The sequence below is a fragment of the Dipodomys merriami genome, unplaced genomic scaffold (assembly GCF_024711535.1).
Source record: "Dipodomys merriami isolate MVZ:Mamm:240054 unplaced genomic scaffold, mDipMer1.0.p SCAF_27, whole genome shotgun sequence".
NCBI lineage: Eukaryota > Metazoa > Chordata > Mammalia > Rodentia > Heteromyidae > Dipodomys > Dipodomys merriami.
In genome coordinates, this window is record NW_027204159.1 from 15,573,431 (window position 1) to 15,592,447 (window position 19,017).

Here is a 19,017-nt window from a genome sequence, read left to right on the forward strand (position 1 = left end):
AAATAATAGTCAAGTCATTTGGTTCAACAGCTCTGTCAGAACTTCACAGAAACAACAGCAACAAACAGAATGTATTTCTCCCTAAAGCTGAATGCTGAGTGCTAGAATTTATTGTGTCTATGATCTAATAGTAGTATGTGCTGCTTAAGTTGCTCAGTTTTGGGGTCAATTTTGCATATCAGTGAGTAATCACAGCCAAAGACAAAGATATCAGATACAATCTGGAGTTGTGCGGTGCATTAGCTGGGTAACAAATCCTCCTTCAGCCATTCTTTGTGGAAGACCTTGGGATGAAGAGACTTGTCTTTCTGCTCTTAGTAATCGGTTTAGCCCTGCTAGTTCCTCTTTGAGGAAATACAGATGAGAGAAAAGCAGCTGTAGGTTTAAGAAAGAGCTAAAGGTCTCTTCCATGTGTCTCCAGCTTTGATAAACTGCCAGTGTCATGGAAGATCAGTGAGGGAGCCCCAGCAGGCACATTTGCCAGAAGCCAGGGACAGGGAGGAGGTCCAGAAAGATAGTCAAGAGCAGAGGCAGAACCTGTGGCGCTCCAGGAAGGAAATCAACAGGAGTAAGGAGACAGGGAGAGACTCCTATTGGTTAGAGATCAGGAAGAATCAGACTTGTACTCTGCAGGATTCATAATCCCATATTCAATCTGCAGGGTTACTGCTGCCTCTGCTTTTCTGTGCTAATATTCTTCTGAATCTGCATGATGAGAAAACTTGCCAGAAGGGAATTGTCAGTTATTTAGTAAGGTGTGTTCCCGAACTATAAAAAATACATGATCTGACAAAAAAAAATGCTATGTGAAAACATCTTAGCAGAAGCTGACTGGACATACACAGAAGATGCCAATGGATTTGTTGTAGCCTGAATGGACTTCTAATTCACCAGCAGACATGAAACAAAGGCTCACACAGTTTAATCTACTTATTCACATCCATACAACTGGAATATGGTACAATTTGGTCTTCAACTACAATTGCCAAAATCTCTGCCCTGGTAGGGCTGACAAATGGGGCAGGGAAGATAACATCAATCTTATCCAGGAAGAGCAGGTAGAATATTCAGTGACAGGGAAACTTTTTGATCTGAGGATATAGGAAAAGAACATATATATTCAAAAATGAACCTTGCCTATCAGGTAATAACTCAGAAGCTACTGCAGGAATTCAGAAACAGGAAGAGAGGCATAAAGAGGAAGATGATGAACTTGAAAGATATTTATGGAGATATAACTGCCATTTGGCATCTAGCTGATCAGAATAGACAAGTAAAAGATGGCCTCGAAAATTGCATTTGAATGACTAAAAGATGACTAACACAGGCACCTTTGATGTACAAAGTGAAAGAGGGTATTAATTATGATGGAAGTTTCTACTTTGAGTATATTATGCTTGAAGAAGCAGAAAGAACCGTAAGGCAAGATCTTTAACAGGAAGTCAGAGATAAGACTTTGGACCCCAGGAAAAAGCAAAGGAGAGATCCAAGATAGGGGTGAACGTGAGCCACAAGCTGGATGAGCTCCCAGAGGGAATGAGGGATCCAAGCAGCCTCTAGGAATTTGCATTTAGAAATCTGTTGAGGAACTGCACACATACTTCAATGGTAGAATCCTGTCCAGCATTCACAAGACTCTGCGTTCCATCCCTAGTATCATGAGAAAACATGACAAAACAAAACTTTTCTGGAAAAGAATAAAAAGAAAAACAACAAGGCAATATTATTGGCTAACAAATTGCTACAGTATGCTATGCACTGGTCTATGAACTTTGCAGATGCTCACTTTCCAATTCCCAAGGCGAACCTTCCCTTGGGAATTTTACAGATTAGATGAAATCTAGAAAGCTTAATTAACCTTCCCAAGATAGAGATCATATCATTGATGACTGGTCAATCTGAGATTAAGTTTAGGCACTGTACCAATCCAGGCCTTATTCTGAACCATTGGCTTTACTAAATATTCCAAGAGGAGACACTAATACTAAAATTACATCAGACAAATACCAGATACATCTTAGACCACTCTGTGCTTGGGCAAACATACAGAGAGTAGTTCCTATTTCCCCTGTGAGAACACAGGGATGGATGAAATGTGCTGATTCTCAGACCTCATCTTCTAGTCGAGACAAACAAATCATCGAGATAAGCTTCTGTGCTTATGTTCAATGTGTTATGAGAGTTCAGAGGAATAAAAAATAGATACAGTCATTGCAGAAGGTAACATATATTTTACTTGAGGCTGTGTCATGGTGGTGCTCACCAGAGAAAAGAAAAGGATATTGTGTGTGTGTGTGTGTGTGTGTGTGTGTGTGTGTGTGTCTGTGTGTCTGTGTGTCTGTGTGTCTGTGTATGCATCTGTGTGTCCATTTGTGTCTCTGTGTGTTTAATTGTAGATAAGAGTCTCATGGACTTTCCTGCCCAGGCTGTCTTTGAATTGTGATCCTCAGCTTTCAGGCCCTTGAATAGCTAGGATTACAGGTGTGAACCACCAGTGTCCAGCTAGGAAAGGGATTTGAGGCACAGAAGGCCAAACAGAGTGATAAAGAAGAAAATGTGGTGTATATATATATACAATGGTTTTTTACTCATCCATTCTAAAGAATGATATCGTAAAGAAACTGCTAAGTGAAGTCAGTCGTCAGTCCTAGAGGGATAAGGGACTCATGTTTTCCCATATATGTGGAAGCTAGATTTAGCATAAAAACTCACAAGTAAATATGTTGGGTTGTATGAAAGTACATACAAATGTATTAGCTGAAATATAGTAGATTCAAGGGAGAGCTCAAATAATTTATTTCCTTAGGCAAACTCGTTTGTATCATTCCAAGGCAAACTCAAAGTTCAGCAAAATAAAACACCAGGAAGTGAGTAGGTACTCGAAAAAGGTGTGGTGGGGTCAAGAGGAAAGGGGTGGATGAAGAGAAGAGAGAGAGAATGCAACCAAGAACTGAATGGGAAGGGGGGGGGTAAGGGAAAGATGGGAGAAAAGGTTAAAGAGGGTGACATTGATCAAGATATATTCATAAACTGCTTTTTTTAATGGGAACTCCTCTGTAAATCTACTTAAAGATAATAATACAAAATAAATGTGTTTAAAATGTATTCATGCAGGAAAAGGTAACAAATCATTCACAGTGGGAGATGTAGTAGGAAAAACAGACTGAGGAGAGGCTGGGACAAACACAAACACCAAGTTGAGCATTGAGCCCTTAGTCAATAAAGTGCTACCACAAACCTCTGGGCTTCTCACTTGCCATTTTCTGGGACTGCCATTCTTCCTCTCCCTCTTTCTCTCCTTTCTCCCATGTAGCTTACATCATCTATAGGTTTATCAGCTGTACCTTCAACATCACTTCCTTGAGAGTCTTTCCTGCTATGGAGTAGACACACCCCAACAGCCTGTTGGGTTCTTCCTTATTCTATTTCAGTGACCAGCAATTTTACTGTAATTCTCTATTTCCTATTTCAGCATTCTCCACTAGATTAAAAATGTCTGCGATTTCGAGCTTTCACTAGACGCCACTACATTTCTAGTCATTTCTAGCAATTAGTAAGCACTCCGTAAATATTTCATGTCATGAATATAACAACAACAGTTCTTATTCTCTGGCCTGAAATTCAACTCAACAAATACGAGTTTTAGGTATAAACCATGAACCTCCTGGCAAAACGTCTGTGAGAAGAAGAAACTTTTAATATGCTTTCCTTGTAGAAATCCATTTAGTTCTACGGGGAGCACAAAAGTGGTTCTGTGACAAGAGTTCCCATTGACCGACACCGGATTTACACATTACAAAACTGAGCTGCACTCCTGGGAGGCCATTAGGAAATGCAGACACACTTAGCTCCAGCACATGATTAAATATGCAACCTTCGAGTCAGAGTTGTATGTTTTACAAGTAAGCCTGTTTAAAAGAAAATCTGTCACTAGAGAACTATTGGAGGACTTTGTAGATTAAAATATGCTGTTTCTGGACTTTGCAAAAGATAACAATTCTGTTTGATAAATCAAAGGGAAAATCTTTTATGCTTACAGATGATGCTGTCCTCAATGAAATGAAATAGATTTTGAAGACAATTAACATTTGATGCCAAATATAGGAAAATGAACTGCATGTACAAAAGAAGGGGTATAGAAAGGTTAACACTGGTAAGTATGGCGTATGAAGCCAATGGAAGAACATACGAACAGGTGACCTGACTCAGGGAAGCCCCTGGGATGACTTAGTATGTCTTGTGGAACGTCTGAAAAGATGCCTCTAGGCTCATCAGCCAGGAAAAGTTGCTCTCTGCTCTTTGCTCTCATCTCTGATTCCAGTTGCAACTGCCAAGTGTCTATGCGGTAAGTTTTTGGTGACGCTGGCAATCATGGGTCAGAAACTAGAATGTGTGGTTCCCACACCACTGTAATTGGCTGGAAGAGTGGTGTGGGGCACATATGACTTAAGCAAAGCAACCCGAAGTTCTTCTGTGAGAAATAACATTTATGTTCCCCCCACCCCCATGGATTCCCCTTATGCATTCCCCCTGTTTAAAAATGGCCCCAGAGACAAGCACTGGTGGTCGCACCTGTAATCCTAGCTACCCAGAAAGCTAATGTCTGAGGTCAGAGGCTTAAGGACAGTTCCACAAGACTCTTATCTTCAATTGCCTACTAAAACGCCAAAAGTGGAGCTATGGCAAACTAGCTTTGAGCAAAATGCCGAGGGACAGTACCCAAGTGGGGAATTCAAGCCCCAGGACTGCAATGTGCACATGACCGCCCCCCCCCCGCACACCCCACAGACACATATATACACACACCAGGCTCCTGCTGACAGTGGATATTTTTTCTTTTCTGGTAGAAAGGATCTTGAGAAAGGATCCAAGAAAATATCAGAGCTAAGAGACAGAGCAAGAAGTTTGATGAGAGGAACAGATAAAGAGAATAGATAGAGATGAATAGATAAAGAGATGAAGGCAGAGAGAGAAGGCAAGATGGAAATAAGGTGGAGAAGAAAATTAGAGAAGGGGACAAGAGGACACTGTTCAAGTGTTTGTGGGGAGCCATGTCAGAAGCCATCTTTCTTTAAGTGAACCAGCCAATTTTGTGATTTGCTGCCAAAAAACAACATAACAAAAGATCATCAATAGTTGAGAAGAACACTACATGCAGGCAAATCATTTGCATGCATACATGGAAATTCTTCTTGAAAGCGTATTTGAAATATTCCTGCCAGGCACCTGTGGCTCATGCCTGTAATCCTGGCTATTCAGGAAGCTAAAATCCGAGAATCATGGTTCAAAACTAGCCCAGGCCCCTCCCCCCAAGGAAAATGCATGACACTTTAATCTTCATGTAATCATTGAAAAGCCAGAAGTAAAGCTGCTTCAAGTGGTAGAGTGCCAGCCTTGAGTAAAAAAGCTAACACATAGCTGATGGAGAGGATCACAAGGGCTCAACAACTATGCGCATATGATCATATAAAATGATGCTTGTTGAAATGAACTCCAGGAAGTGGAAATAAGACGTTTATTATTTTAATTTTTGTGGGTCTTTTCCCTCCTTTTCCCCCCCTCTTGTCACTACTTTTGATTTCTGTACCTTTTGTCCTGTATGTAAGTTTATATTTATTTGGGGAGGGGAAGGATAAGCACAAATGGGGGACAAAGAGTGAACCAATTAAGCAGTGAAACCCACTAGACACTATGTTGGATATGAACCACACAACTTGTGGGGGAGGAAGGGTGGGAGGGAAAACCTGGGAGGAAATGAGGGAGGTGACCTTGTTCAAAAAATGTACTCAATACCTGATGTATGTAACTGTGGCCTCTATGTACATCACCTTTACAATTTAAAAAAAAGCTAAGGGGCACTGGCCAGGCCCTAAGTTCAAGTCCCAGGGCCTGAATACACACACACACACACACACACACACACACACACACACACACACACACACACACACACACACACACACACACACACACACACACACACACACACACACACACACACACACACACACACACACACACACACACACACACACACACAAATATTCCTAGGGTTTACTACTTCCAGTGGTCTGTGGTTAATTAGAACATGCAGCTTGGAGGCAGAGATGAAGAATTGGGGACTTAAAAAAAAAATGTTTGTACTTGTAAACTGATAAGCTTTTTTTTTTTTTTTTTTTTTTTTTACAGAAACTGCTGTGGTTTTTGTTGTTGTTTTGTTTATTTGTTTGTTTGTTTGGAGATCTTGGGCCTTGAACTCAGGACCTGGATTCTGGCCCTGAGTTTTTTTGTTCAAGACTAGCACTCTACCACTTTGAGCCATAGCCCCTGATCTGGTTTTCTGGTGGTTAATTGGAGATAAGTCTCACTGAGTTTCCTACCAAGGTAGGCTTTAAACTGCAGTCCTCAGATCTCAGCCTCCTGAGTAGCTAGGATTGCAGGCATGAGCTACCAAAAACTAGCCTATTATTATGTTTGTTTTAAAATGATCTATGATGATTAGAAAATAGACTGTGGGAAAGAACAGATCCTGAATTAGGGTGACTTCAAGATCACTGAGAAGAATTCCAGGAATTCTCCTTCCCGGAGAATCCAGACATTTTGTAAGAAAGCACTGATCAGAAAGAAGCCCTGCTCCCTGCCTTGTTCTGGCCTCAGAGAGAGACCCAAGCCAAGTCTCAACTAGCAGAAGAATGTGCTGTTCAACATTACTATCCCTTCAAAGGCGGCTGTGGGTACAAGTCCAGAAGGCTCATTGCTGGCAAAGCAATTGAAACTTAAATCTATCTTTGTGAAATTCCAGCCTTAATCCAATTGGCCATCTCAGCCCTCTTTACAGGCCACTATCGATATGATGAAAAATCTTCTTTCCTCTTTTGTCTATCTCCCCTCCCTCTCTTTACTCTTACCTCAGCTCCCTCCTCCTCCCTTTCTCCCTCTCCCTCTCTCCTCTCTCCTTTTCTCTTCCTCTCTCTCCCCTTATCTCTCCTAATCTTTCCTCTCTTCGCTCTCCTCTTGCTCCCTCCCTCTCTCTTTCCTTCTTCTGCCTCTCTTCTTTCCCCTCCTTCCCTCTTCTTCTCTCTCTTCTTGTTCATCTCCCTATCTCTCTTCTCTCTCTTCTTCTCTCTCTTCCCTCCTTCCCTCATTTTTACATGCTACGTGATTCAGATAGATATACTTGTATGTTTGTTTTTATAAAAGTAGAATTTTAATGCTGAAATTTGTTTTACTAAATACACCAGTGACATTTTTGGCACCCATTGTGTCTTGACTTTTTGGAGTGAGGATATTCCTGGGGCTTGAACTGGGGGTTGGGGGCTGTCCCTGCGCTTATTTGCTCAAGGCTAGAGCTCTGCCACTTGAGCCACAGCTCTACTTTTAGCTTTTTTCTGCCCTTTGAACTGTGATCCTCAGATCTCAGCTGGTGAGTTACCAGCACCTGGTTTTTTTTTTTGACTTTTAATAGCTGCATTATATTTTACCCTTGAAAAACAGAGTCCTATTATAGCTACTTGGTTATTTTCCATTCACCCTGGAAACTTTAGGTTTAAAAGCATCGTCTCTGTTCTATAGCTTTTAATGGAGTCTTTCACCTCTTGTGACCCATTTTATATGAAGTTTATTTTAATTATGGTTGGTAAATTATTTTAGTAGGCAATAAACCTTCTCTATCAGAATTAAATCCTCAAAGCCCTAGGAAACATAATGGGTGGAGAACTGGTGTTGGGAAAACACATTTCACAATATTAAGAGTTCTGTACTTTGCTTTGTTCCAGAAGTCTGTCAAAGGTAGGGAAGACAAGGAATCAGTGAAGATTTTGCTTGAAAGACACTGTCCAACACTTGTCATCTCAGAAGACCATAGCAGCTCAAGGGAGATGTCTAGGGCATCTTTCCAGGAACCACAAGGTTAGCAAGGACATCACACCTCAGTGAGACAGTCACTGTTTTTGCCCAGCCCAGGCCAACAGTGACACTAGGAGAGACAGCAAAAGCTAGATGTCACATTAAATTCTACTCTTCTCTGCTAAAGCATTGTCCTGCAATGCTCTAACTCAATTAGAGTATCACTCTTTGGACAGGGCATACTGGAAACAAAGGACAAGTTTCCAGGCTCCTAAAGAAAACCCAAACCATCTGATCTCATCTTCCTAAGGGCACTGGAGTTTTTCCTGTGCATTATTAGAGAATGGAATGGAAACTTTGGCAGCACTGCTCACAAAGGTAATGCACTGACCACTCCATTTGTTCGATATAGCTTGGCAAGCATCTAAGAAAGTATTTATGTAATTGATGCCTAACTGTCAAGGTGCTCACTAAAATATAAGTTCCACGAGGGCAGGAATCATCTTGTACTTTTTTACTGCCTCGATATTCCTCCCACTGAAGAGAAAGAGATATTTAAGAAGAAATTACATGTCAGGAGCTGGTGGTTCACACCTGTAGTCCCAGCTATTTGATCTTATGAGTGTAAGGGTTGCCAAAAGGAGGCATCCATCTGGTTCAGGCAGAAGAGATTATGAGGAGAACCAAAGAGCTAGCCTGCAGCAGATGGAGGTGTGCAGAGAGAGTTGTGCCAGCCAGTGAAGAGCAGTGCATAGTGAGCCGCATACAGGGTGCAGTGGGTAGTGAGTGGTAGCTGGACTGATGGTGCAGAGAAATTATCTAGGGAAAGGTGAGGAGGAGGTGTGGCCCAAAGCCGATGTGGAAGTGACCTCAGCGCCTGTGGAACCTCTCACTGTCCAAAGGAGGTGCAACCAGGGTGGTTCACAAAGTGACTTCAGTAGATGAAGAAGTGACCTCAGAGCCTGGGGTCTTTCTGCTGGCTCATAGTCAAGTGACTGACAGTCAGGTGATTAACAGTTACAGGTGATTACCAGTTTCAGGCAGGTGATTTCTGGTAGGGCTATATGCTGTCCTTCCTGAAGAGGAGGGGTGCTCTCTGGGGGCAGATCTAACAGTGAAGGCAAGTGTATTACTACAATTAATTTGGAGAGAATAAGTAGTAGGATATTTTATGATTATGTAAGACATGGTATTAGTATTTTTTGTTTGTTTTTGCTGGTGGTGGGCCTTGAACTCTGGGCCTGGGCACTGTCCCTCAGCTCTTCAGCTCAAGGCTAGCGCTTTACCACTTGAGCTACAGCACCACTTCTGGATTTTTTTTCTGCTTACGTGGTACTGAGGAATCAAACCCAGGGCCTCATGTCTCCAAGGCAAGCATTCTACCACTCAGCTACCTTACCAGCCCGGTATTATAGACATTAATTTGATATCATGGAAGATATGATATTAAGATGATTGAAATAGGCAAAAATAGGCTAGGATCTATTTAGGAAGGGAAGTCAATAGGATTTGATTTTCAAAGGCCAAATTAATAACTACATAGTCCCTGGATGACAAAGCTAGTGGAGCAGCCATTAAATGATGAGTTCCAACTTTGGTTGAAAAAAAGAAGATAAAGGGATGACACAGATCAAGCTGTCTATATCAACTGCTTCCTTAACTGGCAAAACAATGCAATACATAACCTAAAAATTAAGAAAATCAAGAGAAGGGGAGGAATAGGAAAGGGTGGGTAAGAATGTTGAAAGGGGTGACATTGTTCAAGAGTCACTATATTCCTAAAGTGCTTTGTTCAATGCCTACTCCTTTGTAAAACTACTTAAAGTTAATAAAAATATTCTTTACAAAAAGCCCAACAGTTTATACAGATAGTGGCAAGAAACTGAAACTTACAACATTTACTAACTTGAGGCTTGTGCCAAGCTGAACCAAAGCCATAACTTAAATGGATTATCTAATTTATTTTTAATTGCAGCCCTGCAAAATAAGTGCTTTCTTCTTTTTTTGGATACAAGAAAATGAAGACTCTGAAAGGCTTATTAACTTGGCAGCTTTTGGGGTTAAAAGTTGGCCAAACTGAGAATTAAGCTTAAATCTCTTCAGTTCTAAAGCAGGCATTTCTCAATGACTAACTCATTTGGCTTCATGATAATGCAGGCCATCTCAGAGAAAAATTTCTTATTTCAAAAGAGTATATGAGCACAAATCTGAGTCTATGAGGCAAGCATTTTATGAGAAATTTCCAGCCCTTCATTCAGGGACACGCAGAGAAAACAACACCATACAGCGGCATCTACATTCTCTCCTCCTTACTCTGTGCTCAACTGGCTGCTTTCTTCTTGTTGTTCTTGCACAAACCCCAAGTTCCTAGCTCCCCACCTTCACTATTGAAAAGTTCCCACACTAGTGGACTAACAGCAATGAGAGTGTGCAGGTTCCTGTAGGATGTTCATAAATTATTTTACTCCCTGTATTTTACTTTCCATAATGTGATATATGATGCAGTACAAATAAACTGCCTTTTAAAAAGTCTAAGTCGCTGGGCTCCAGTGGCATTTGCTATAATCCTAACTACTCAGGAGGCTGAGATCTGAGGATTGTGATTCAAAGCCAGCCGGGGCAAGAAGCTCCATGAGACTTTTATCTCCAGTAAACCAGTCACAAAACTGGAAGTGGCACTGTGGTTCAAGGGTAATAGAGCGCTAGCCTTGAGCTGAAGAACCGAGGGACAGCACTCAGGCCCAGAGTTCAAGCCCCACGATCCACAAAAAAAAGTCTAAGTCTTCAGAACTTATTAAAGCCAGGTACCGATGGCTCATGCCTGTAATCCTAGCTACTCAAGAGGCTAAGATCTGAGTACCATGGTTCAAAGCCAGCCTGGGCAGGAAGAAAGACTATAAGACTTTTATCTCCAATTAACCAGCTGAAAGCTGGAAATGGAGTTGTGGCTCAAGCTAGTATGCCAGTTTTGAGTGAAAAAGCTAAGGGGCAGTGCATAGGCCCTGAATTCAAGCTCTAGTACTGACGTATGGACATGTCCATATGTGAACGTGTGTACACACACACACACACACACACACACACACACACACACACACACACACTCATATATTGGAATCTGGCTGTTTAAATAAGCTAGTAAACAAAAACTTCAGACTAGGACTTGATGGTTCTGGCTGCGGACCAACAGTTCTATTTTACATGTCTTTATCTCTACCTGTAGAGTTTGATCATATATGCATGAAACATAGATACGTTCAACTATGTACTGTTGGCAGAGCAATAGAGAAAGAGTGATTACACAGACCAGGCCTTTATGCCAGCTCTTCCAATAAAAGAACCCATATCCCCTGAGACAGGACATAAATCTACCATTCCCTCAGTTTTAGTCCCTGAAGACTTCCTGCACTGTGAGTGCTTCACTGAGAAGAGAGGACGTGATTGTGCTGTTTAAAGGTACACATTTTAGATATACCACAATATCTAATTTCACTGAACTACTCTTCCTAGTCATCCATGAAAGAAACAGTGATCTTTTCCAAGATGGGAAGGAGAAGAATATGAGAATACTCTGGATTGTTTAGGAGGTATTAAGAGGTTGCTCCTGGTAATTTTCTTTACATGTTACTTTGGTCCCACATGCTCTTTTGGTAGCTAACCCCTCAGACTTTGGTAACGGTAGTGTATGTTCCTGGAATCATCTGACTTTTAAAGTGCATTTTGCATTTGTTATTCAACACAAATGAGCAGGAATTGAAAAGTAAGGACACAAGTGATAAACATGGATCTCCAACAAATGAGGTAGAAATAGAAATCATATTGTTTCTTGAGGTCAAATACGAACAAAAGAATGAAATCATGCAGAAATTCTAGACTTAGCTCCTACCTCTAATCATGAAGGATCTTATAACTATTTTTAGCTTTCTAGAAAAGAATCCTCACAATCACATGCACTTAGCTAGACATTATCACATAGACACATTTTATTATTTTTTTTTAACTTTTTCTTTGTTGGTCATGGGGCTTGATCTCAGGGCCTGCATGCTGTCCCTGAGCTTTTTTGCTTAAAGGCTAGTGCTTTACCACTTTCAACCACAGCTCCACTTCTGGTTTGCTAGTGGTTAACTGAGAGTCTCATAGACTTTCCTGTCCAGTCTGGCTTCCAACAGCGATCCTCAGATCTCAACTCCTGAGAAACTAAGATTGCAGGCATGAGCCACCGGCACCTGGCAACACATAGACATTTTAGAAAGAGATCATGTGCAAACATACAGCCCCATCATTTTGAATTGGCCATGCTGCCTTCCAAGGAAGATGCATTCATTCTTGCTGCTTGGAATTTTGTCCATGTCATTAGTAAAAAATCCAGTGAGCTATAGTCAAATCAACTGTTGGTATTTATCACAAAGAGCAATAAACAATTTGAGGTGGTTCCTAAAGCTTATGAATCATTGGGTCTACAAGAACTTGTGGAATGCTTGCTAAAAAGGGTTCTTTGCAAAAGATAGGAGTAGATGAATAACCAAACTACCATTTTTTTTTCTTGGAGATTCATTTCTTGTCAAGAATTAGGAAAGAGAGAGAGAGACACTGCGCCATGGCCATAAATTGCCTCCTGCACCAAATTTCACTGCTCTCGTTGCTCTGCTCTTACCTATCCAAAGAAATGCAGCATAGGTGAAAAATGGATGCTGTTGTGAGCAGGACGTCGAGAGATGTCCGGACGAGGCAAAACATCTCCCCATAAATCCAGATGTCTTGGACAAGCTCAATGGCACCAAAGGGCATCACCAGCACCGACACCAGCAGATCCGCAAAGGCAAGAGATACAATGAAATAATTGGTTTTTATTTTCCTGCAAATGAAAAGGTATAAGCAAGGTGGAAGGGGAGGGGCAACAGAAGGAGAGCGGGAAGAAAGAGCAAGAAAACAAAAAGGGTGGAAAGGAAGCAAAGAAAAAAGGAAAGAAGGGTGGGAGGGAAAGGAAGGAAAAGTTACACAGTTAACCCAGACTGAGATTCAGCTTCTCCTCTGTAATGTGGAGGACATCCTTCACAGGCTAGCCTCTTCTGAGTTCTCCAGACCACCTGGCACCCAAAGCCCTCTGATCAGAGGTCCTGCCTGCTTGGAGCTCCTGCCCAAGGTTCACATGCCCTGCGTCTCAGTTCTCAGCCCCTCCCACAAAACCAGTAGATCTGGGCAGGCTTAACTGCAGCTGGCCTGCAGCCCTGGCTGTTCCTCCCATTTAATTTCCCGAAGCTGTGTTTTACCCCAAGTCCCCAGCTGCATCAGGAGAATGCTGCCTAACTGTAACTGTCACTGTCAGAAAACCCCTGGACAGATGGCTAGATGCCAGCTTTAGCATTCAGCTGCACACGTGCAGAGGACTTCCCTACTTCCCCGCTCCTAGTCCTCCCCACTCTCCCTCTCCCATATAAATTTGACCTTGAACAAAGGAAGGGCCCATTTCTCCCTCTCCTGTGAAAGACATGGTCTTGTCAGCCCTGCTGACAATAAAACTCCATTTCATGTATACGACTGTGTCCCTGTGGTCTGGGATGGTGGTTTTCACTCAGGCTCTTTACATAGAAGCTCTCTTCCAGCTGTTGGACTATTTACATACCACAGGGGCTTAGGGAGCCGTCTGAAGGTACATGCCCAGTGGTCACATCCCACCATTCGTTGCTCATAGATAGGTTATTACATGTCTCAGATTTGGGCCAGAATTATGCTTTTACATTTTATTTGAGTCACCCTAGGATCAAGGCATGGCTTGATCAGAAAGGTATCTCATATCCTCTTCTAGGGGCTAGTGCCTCTTACTCCATACTAAAGTCATCTGTGTGGGGGGCAATGGGCATGACAGTAGCAGAGTTTGAACTTAAAGTCTCATGCTCTTGCTTGGCTTCAGTCACATCTTCAGTTCAGGATTATTGCTAATTAATTGGAGATAGAGTCTCAGGGACTTTTAGCATTATAGGCATGAGCTACCAGCTCCTAGATTACCCAATGAATTTAATAGACATTCAGATGTCCATTAAATAGACATAACATGTAATCAATGCACTCAGCTCTCATCTCAAATCAGTTAATTCAAGAGCTTTGGGTGGGTGACATCTCTGTCCATTCAATGAGTGCTAAGTGAAATTAGGATTTTAACAACAAATAGTTTTTTCATGTTCCATACAAAATTTTGCACAACACATACTGATATCACTCTGTAACACTTTTGGAAAACATCTGAGATGATACTAATTGTAGCCAGGGGTGAGGTTAATGCAGGAGAAAATATAGCTCCATTGCTCATACTCAATCAGCCCTTCTCTGAACCAATTGTAACATGAGGCTGGATTAGATGTGTCCTGAAGAATTGAATAAATAGTGCCACAACCATATGAACCAATGAAATGCCATATAGGAAAACAGAGAGGAAGGAAACTGAAGTGTTTGCACTGGTGGCACTACATGAGATTGTCAATTCTACATTTTCAAACTCTTCCCATGAATATTCTTTGTAACTGTGAATTCAAGGAACCTAACTCTCCAGGGAAAAGCCAGTGCTGCACCTGTGCTTCCTAAGAGTTTCCCCCATGCTGACCCACCTGAGCTGCCGGTCCCGGCACACAGCCACCATCACCAGCAGGTTTCCCAGGATGGCCATCAGGATGACTGCCGAAAGAAACGTGAGGAGCACCACCTTCTCCACTGACCCGAAGCCCTCCTTGGAACTGGAAGAAAAGAGTATACAAAAAACTGTGAAGAACTAGAGAAGAGTTGGGGACAATGGAAAGAAAAGTCATTTTTTTTAATCTTTGGGAAGGGAACATCACCATCAGTTGCAATGTGTACATATGCCAATGTCTGTAGCTACCATCTGATAAGCTACCCAGGAGAGCTCCTACATTATGACAGGAGGAGGCCTCCAGGGGTGAGCTTACTAGATTTTCTTCAGAGACCTTACAAGTACTCAGGGATGTTTTTGGTTCATTCTGATTATTTATTTTGTTCCAGGCACTGGGAACTATCGTGAAAGAGTAAACCATAGTCAGTTTGTGGGGACATGTACAGAATTAGTCAATGTAAGCCCCGTGAGGCTGTTTTCTATGTTGTCAGTGTATCGTTTACAGATCAGATGAAGGAAAGGGGATGAATGAAGGGCAGGGCTGGAGCAAGGATCTTATAAGCAAATAAAAGTGTCATCCTGGTTATGGAACTCTATTCTAGGCCATGCAGAAATTGTTGTTTACAGGGATGCTGGGAGAGAAGGCCATGCGTGGAGGTTGTCCTTGTGTCAGATTGCCTGGACAAACTGATTTCAGGTTCTCTGAAGTCACAGGACAAACAGCAACCCATAAGTCAGGTCAGGGGCTTTTTTTTCCTCTCCCTGAATTACATTTCTTTTGGTGCCAAGCACACGTTACTTGTGTCAAAGTTCCAATTAATGTTTATGTAAATTCTGCTTTTGACTTAATTCTACAAACACTTTTTTCCCAGTGAGAATTCAGAATTTGGTTTTATTAACTCAAACTGAGTGTACTTTATCAGTGAAAGCATAATATATAAAAGTTATTAAAAAATTACAGGAAAGGGGGTTTATTGTCATCGTACAATAAAAAGTTCTTTCAAAGAAGGCTCAAAGCTTCTCAAAGAGTTCTAATTTTTATAGCATAAACTATTTTCTGAAATGACTTACTGATTGACTTATACATTGCCTCCACAGACTGACTTTGGTTATCTTTTTCAAGATAGCTCCCAGTGTCCGGAACAATGTCTGTTGTACAGGGTATGAAATATGAGGAGATATATGTAACACATTCTTGATTGTTTTCAGGTAGATGAAGGACACTATATTCACAATGGTGAAGTTTATTCTGCAGTGTGTGTGTGTATCTGTGCTGGGCTTGGGCTTCGTCCTTGAGCTATTTTTTGCTCAGGGCTAGATCTCTACCACTTGAGCCACAGCTCTACTTCTGGCTTTTTTGGTGGTTAATTGGAGATAAGAGTCTCATGGACTTTCCTGTCTGGGCTAGCTTCGAACTGTGGGCCTCAGATCCCAGTCTCCTGAGTAATTAGGAATACAAGTGTGAGCCCTCAATGCTCAATTTGCTGTGTCTTTAAGATTGGCTGAAAGTATACAGATTTCATCCAGAGAAGAGGTTTAGAGATTGTGATTTGTAATGATCCACAGGCCTGCTACTTAAAGTTTAAAATTTCAGATTTGTTCATACAATACTATTTTCTGAGCACCTATTCTATGTCAACCATTGTATTTCCTAGGGAAACTATAACAAGAAAGAAAAGTCTAGCTTCTGAAAGGGAGGATCATGGTTCAAGACTGACCCAGATAGAAACATTCCAGGGACTCCTTCATACATAGCTGGGTCCAGTGTTGCTTCCCTAGCATCCCAAGGTGAGGGGCTGAGATTAGGCAGGATCAAAGTTCTAGGCCAGCCTCCATAGAAAAGTCCATGAGACTCCATCTCCATATGAAGGGAAGCTGGACATGGTAGTCCGTGCCTGTGGTTCTAAAAATAATGGGAAGACATTAGGCAGACTGGGGCTCGGGTATGCATCTGCCATAGAAATAACACCCTGTCCTGAAAATAATTAGTGAAAAATAGCATTGGCAGTATAGTTCAGTGATATCTTGTCTGCCTAGCAAGGGCAAGACCCTCAGTTCAAACCCGAGTACCACAGATAAAAAAGAAGAGACAGTACATAGATCCACAGAAACTATATAAAGAGTTAGCAGATAACAGGTCTAGGAGAGTAAGGAGTTAGCACTGCCAGTAGGCATAGAGGGCTGGCTGCTTGTCAGGGCCTTGCCAGAGAAGCTCAGTGACAAGACTGCCCATCTCACTTTGTGAAGTATGACTCCAGCCAGCAAATCAACCTTAGTTAATGGTTTTCAGTCTTCACTATCTGTTGATGCTGGGCGCACATCCTCAGTGATGCTGATATAAATGGTCTGGTTCACAAGTGAATATCAGAATGTTTTTCTGAAATGGTTCTGAAGTGCAAGTAGGGTAAATATCCCCGCTAGAGGAGGGGCAAGACTTAATACTAGATATAAAAGATCTTCCCATCTGGGATAGCACCCAGGCCCAGAGTTCAAGCCCTATGACCGACCAAAAAGAAAAAAAAAAAAGATCTTCCCATCAACTCAGGATGGTCTGCAATAGTGCCCTGGTGTTGTTTGAGCTCCCTGGCACAGACAGTGTTGAAGATAACCTTCATTTTCTGGGTGTCAGTGCCTCATGCTGTAACCCTAGCTACTCAGAAGGTTGAGACTGAGGATCAAATCGAGCCCACGCAGGAAAGCCCATGAGTCTCTTATTTCCAATTAATCACCACCAGATGACAGTGGCTCACACTTGTAATCCTAGTTCCTCAGGTGGCTGACATCTGAGATCATGGTTCAAAGCCAGCCCAGGCAGGAAAGTCCATGAGACTCTCATCTCCAATAAGCCACAAGAAAACCATAAGTGGTGCTGTGGCTCAAGTGATAGAGCCTTGAGCTGAAGAGCTGAGCGAAAGTGCCAGAAAGGCCCAGAGTTCAAGCCCCATGACCACCACCAACAACAAAAATCAACAAAAAAGTCGGAAGTAAAGCTATGGCTCAAATGGTAGAGCACTATCCTTGAACACAAAAGCTCAGGGACAGCAGCACGCTGGCCCTGAGGACCTGCATGAAAAGAAAAGGAGAGAAGAGAAGAGGAGAGAACAGGAGAGGAGTGGAGAGAACTAGAGAGGAGGAGAGAAGGAAGAGAAGGGGACGGAAGGGAGGGGAGAGGGGAAGGGAAAAGTACTACTTCCTCCTCATTAGGATGGCTATGGCAAAAACAAAGCAATAACAACAACAAAACATGAAAAAACATAGCAGTGAAAGCAGGGAAAGTTGGAACCCATATACATTACTGTGGGAATATGAAATGGTGCAGCCACAGTGGAAAACAGCTTGATGGTTTCTCAAAAGGTAGATGTAGAATGACCATACAACCCAGAAGTTTAATCCTAGGTATATATCTAAAAGAACTGAAATCAGGTTTACAAATGGATACTTGTTTACCAAAATTCAAAGCAACATTATTCATAAGAGCCTACAGGTGGGAACAATTCAGTACCCATTAGTAAATAAATAAAAGAATGTGTCATATACACATATTGTGGACTATGACATTGCCATAAAAAGGAATGATGATCTAATACATGCTTCAACACTGATGTACCTTAAAAACATTATGCTAAGTGAAATAAACCAGACAAAATAACAATATTGTAGGATTCTGCTTATATGAAAATCTAATTACTGTCAAATTCTTAAGAAAAATGATAGCTCTCAGGGGGTTGAGCAACGGGGAATGGAGAATTATTATTTAATAGGTACAAATTATTGTTTGGGACAACAGCAAAGCTCTGGAAGTGGCAATTACAATAACAGTTTTTTTTTACAATATTAATGTATTTAATATCATTCAAATAAATGTATACATGACATGATTATTTTATACATTAATAGTAATTTTTATCTTTTTTCTTTAGTTACATTAAAACAAATACACAAATGATCATATATCATGTCCCAAGGGGCTTCTCTCTCTCAGGTAGGTGGGGCTGCATAATTATAGGTTCCTTTCTTGTTTAGAGTTGGTGATTAGACAATATCCTTATAGTGTGGATTTTTTTGTGTGTGCCAGTACTGGTGGTACTAGGGCTTAAACTCAGAGTCTGGGTGGTATTTTTAACTTTTTCACTGAAGGCTGGCACTTTGCCAATTGAGCTATAACTTCACTTCTGGCTTTTTGGTGGTTAATTGGTGATGAGAGTCCCACAGACTTTTCTGTTTGGTTGATTTCAAGCCACAGCCCTCAGATCTCAGCCTCCTAATTAGATAGGAGCCACCAGCACCAACAAAACCCCGGATTCTTCATCAAGCCTCCTTCAGCATTAGAATTGTCTTCTCTGTACTGCTTTGCCTCTTCTAAGAGGGAAAAACCACTCAGCATTTCAATAATGAGCACCTCTCTGTAGGGAACATACATTTCAAATCAAGAGAGATGTTAGGGTTAGAAGGCCCTGAATTCAATGCTGTGGTTCATTTATGCCATGCCAATTAGAAGCTAGAAATAATTAAACTTTTAAACTGTGAGTGACAAGCAAAACTTAACCATA

The 19,017-nt window shown here is 41.6% G+C and overlaps 1 protein-coding gene across 1 annotated transcript in view; it reads right to left on the minus strand.

Annotated features, from left to right (window-relative positions):
• Positions 1-19,017, minus strand: part of Htr4 (5-hydroxytryptamine receptor 4) — a 220,803-nt gene that overhangs the window by 83,562 nt on the left and 118,224 nt on the right. The window contains exons 3-4 of the mRNA XM_070036005.1: positions 14,448-14,573; positions 12,500-12,700 (exon numbers count right to left, since the gene is read on the minus strand). Coding sequence (XP_069892106.1) covers positions 12,500-12,700; positions 14,448-14,573 — 327 coding nt within the window. The remainder of the gene's footprint in view (positions 1-12,499; positions 12,701-14,447; positions 14,574-19,017) is intronic.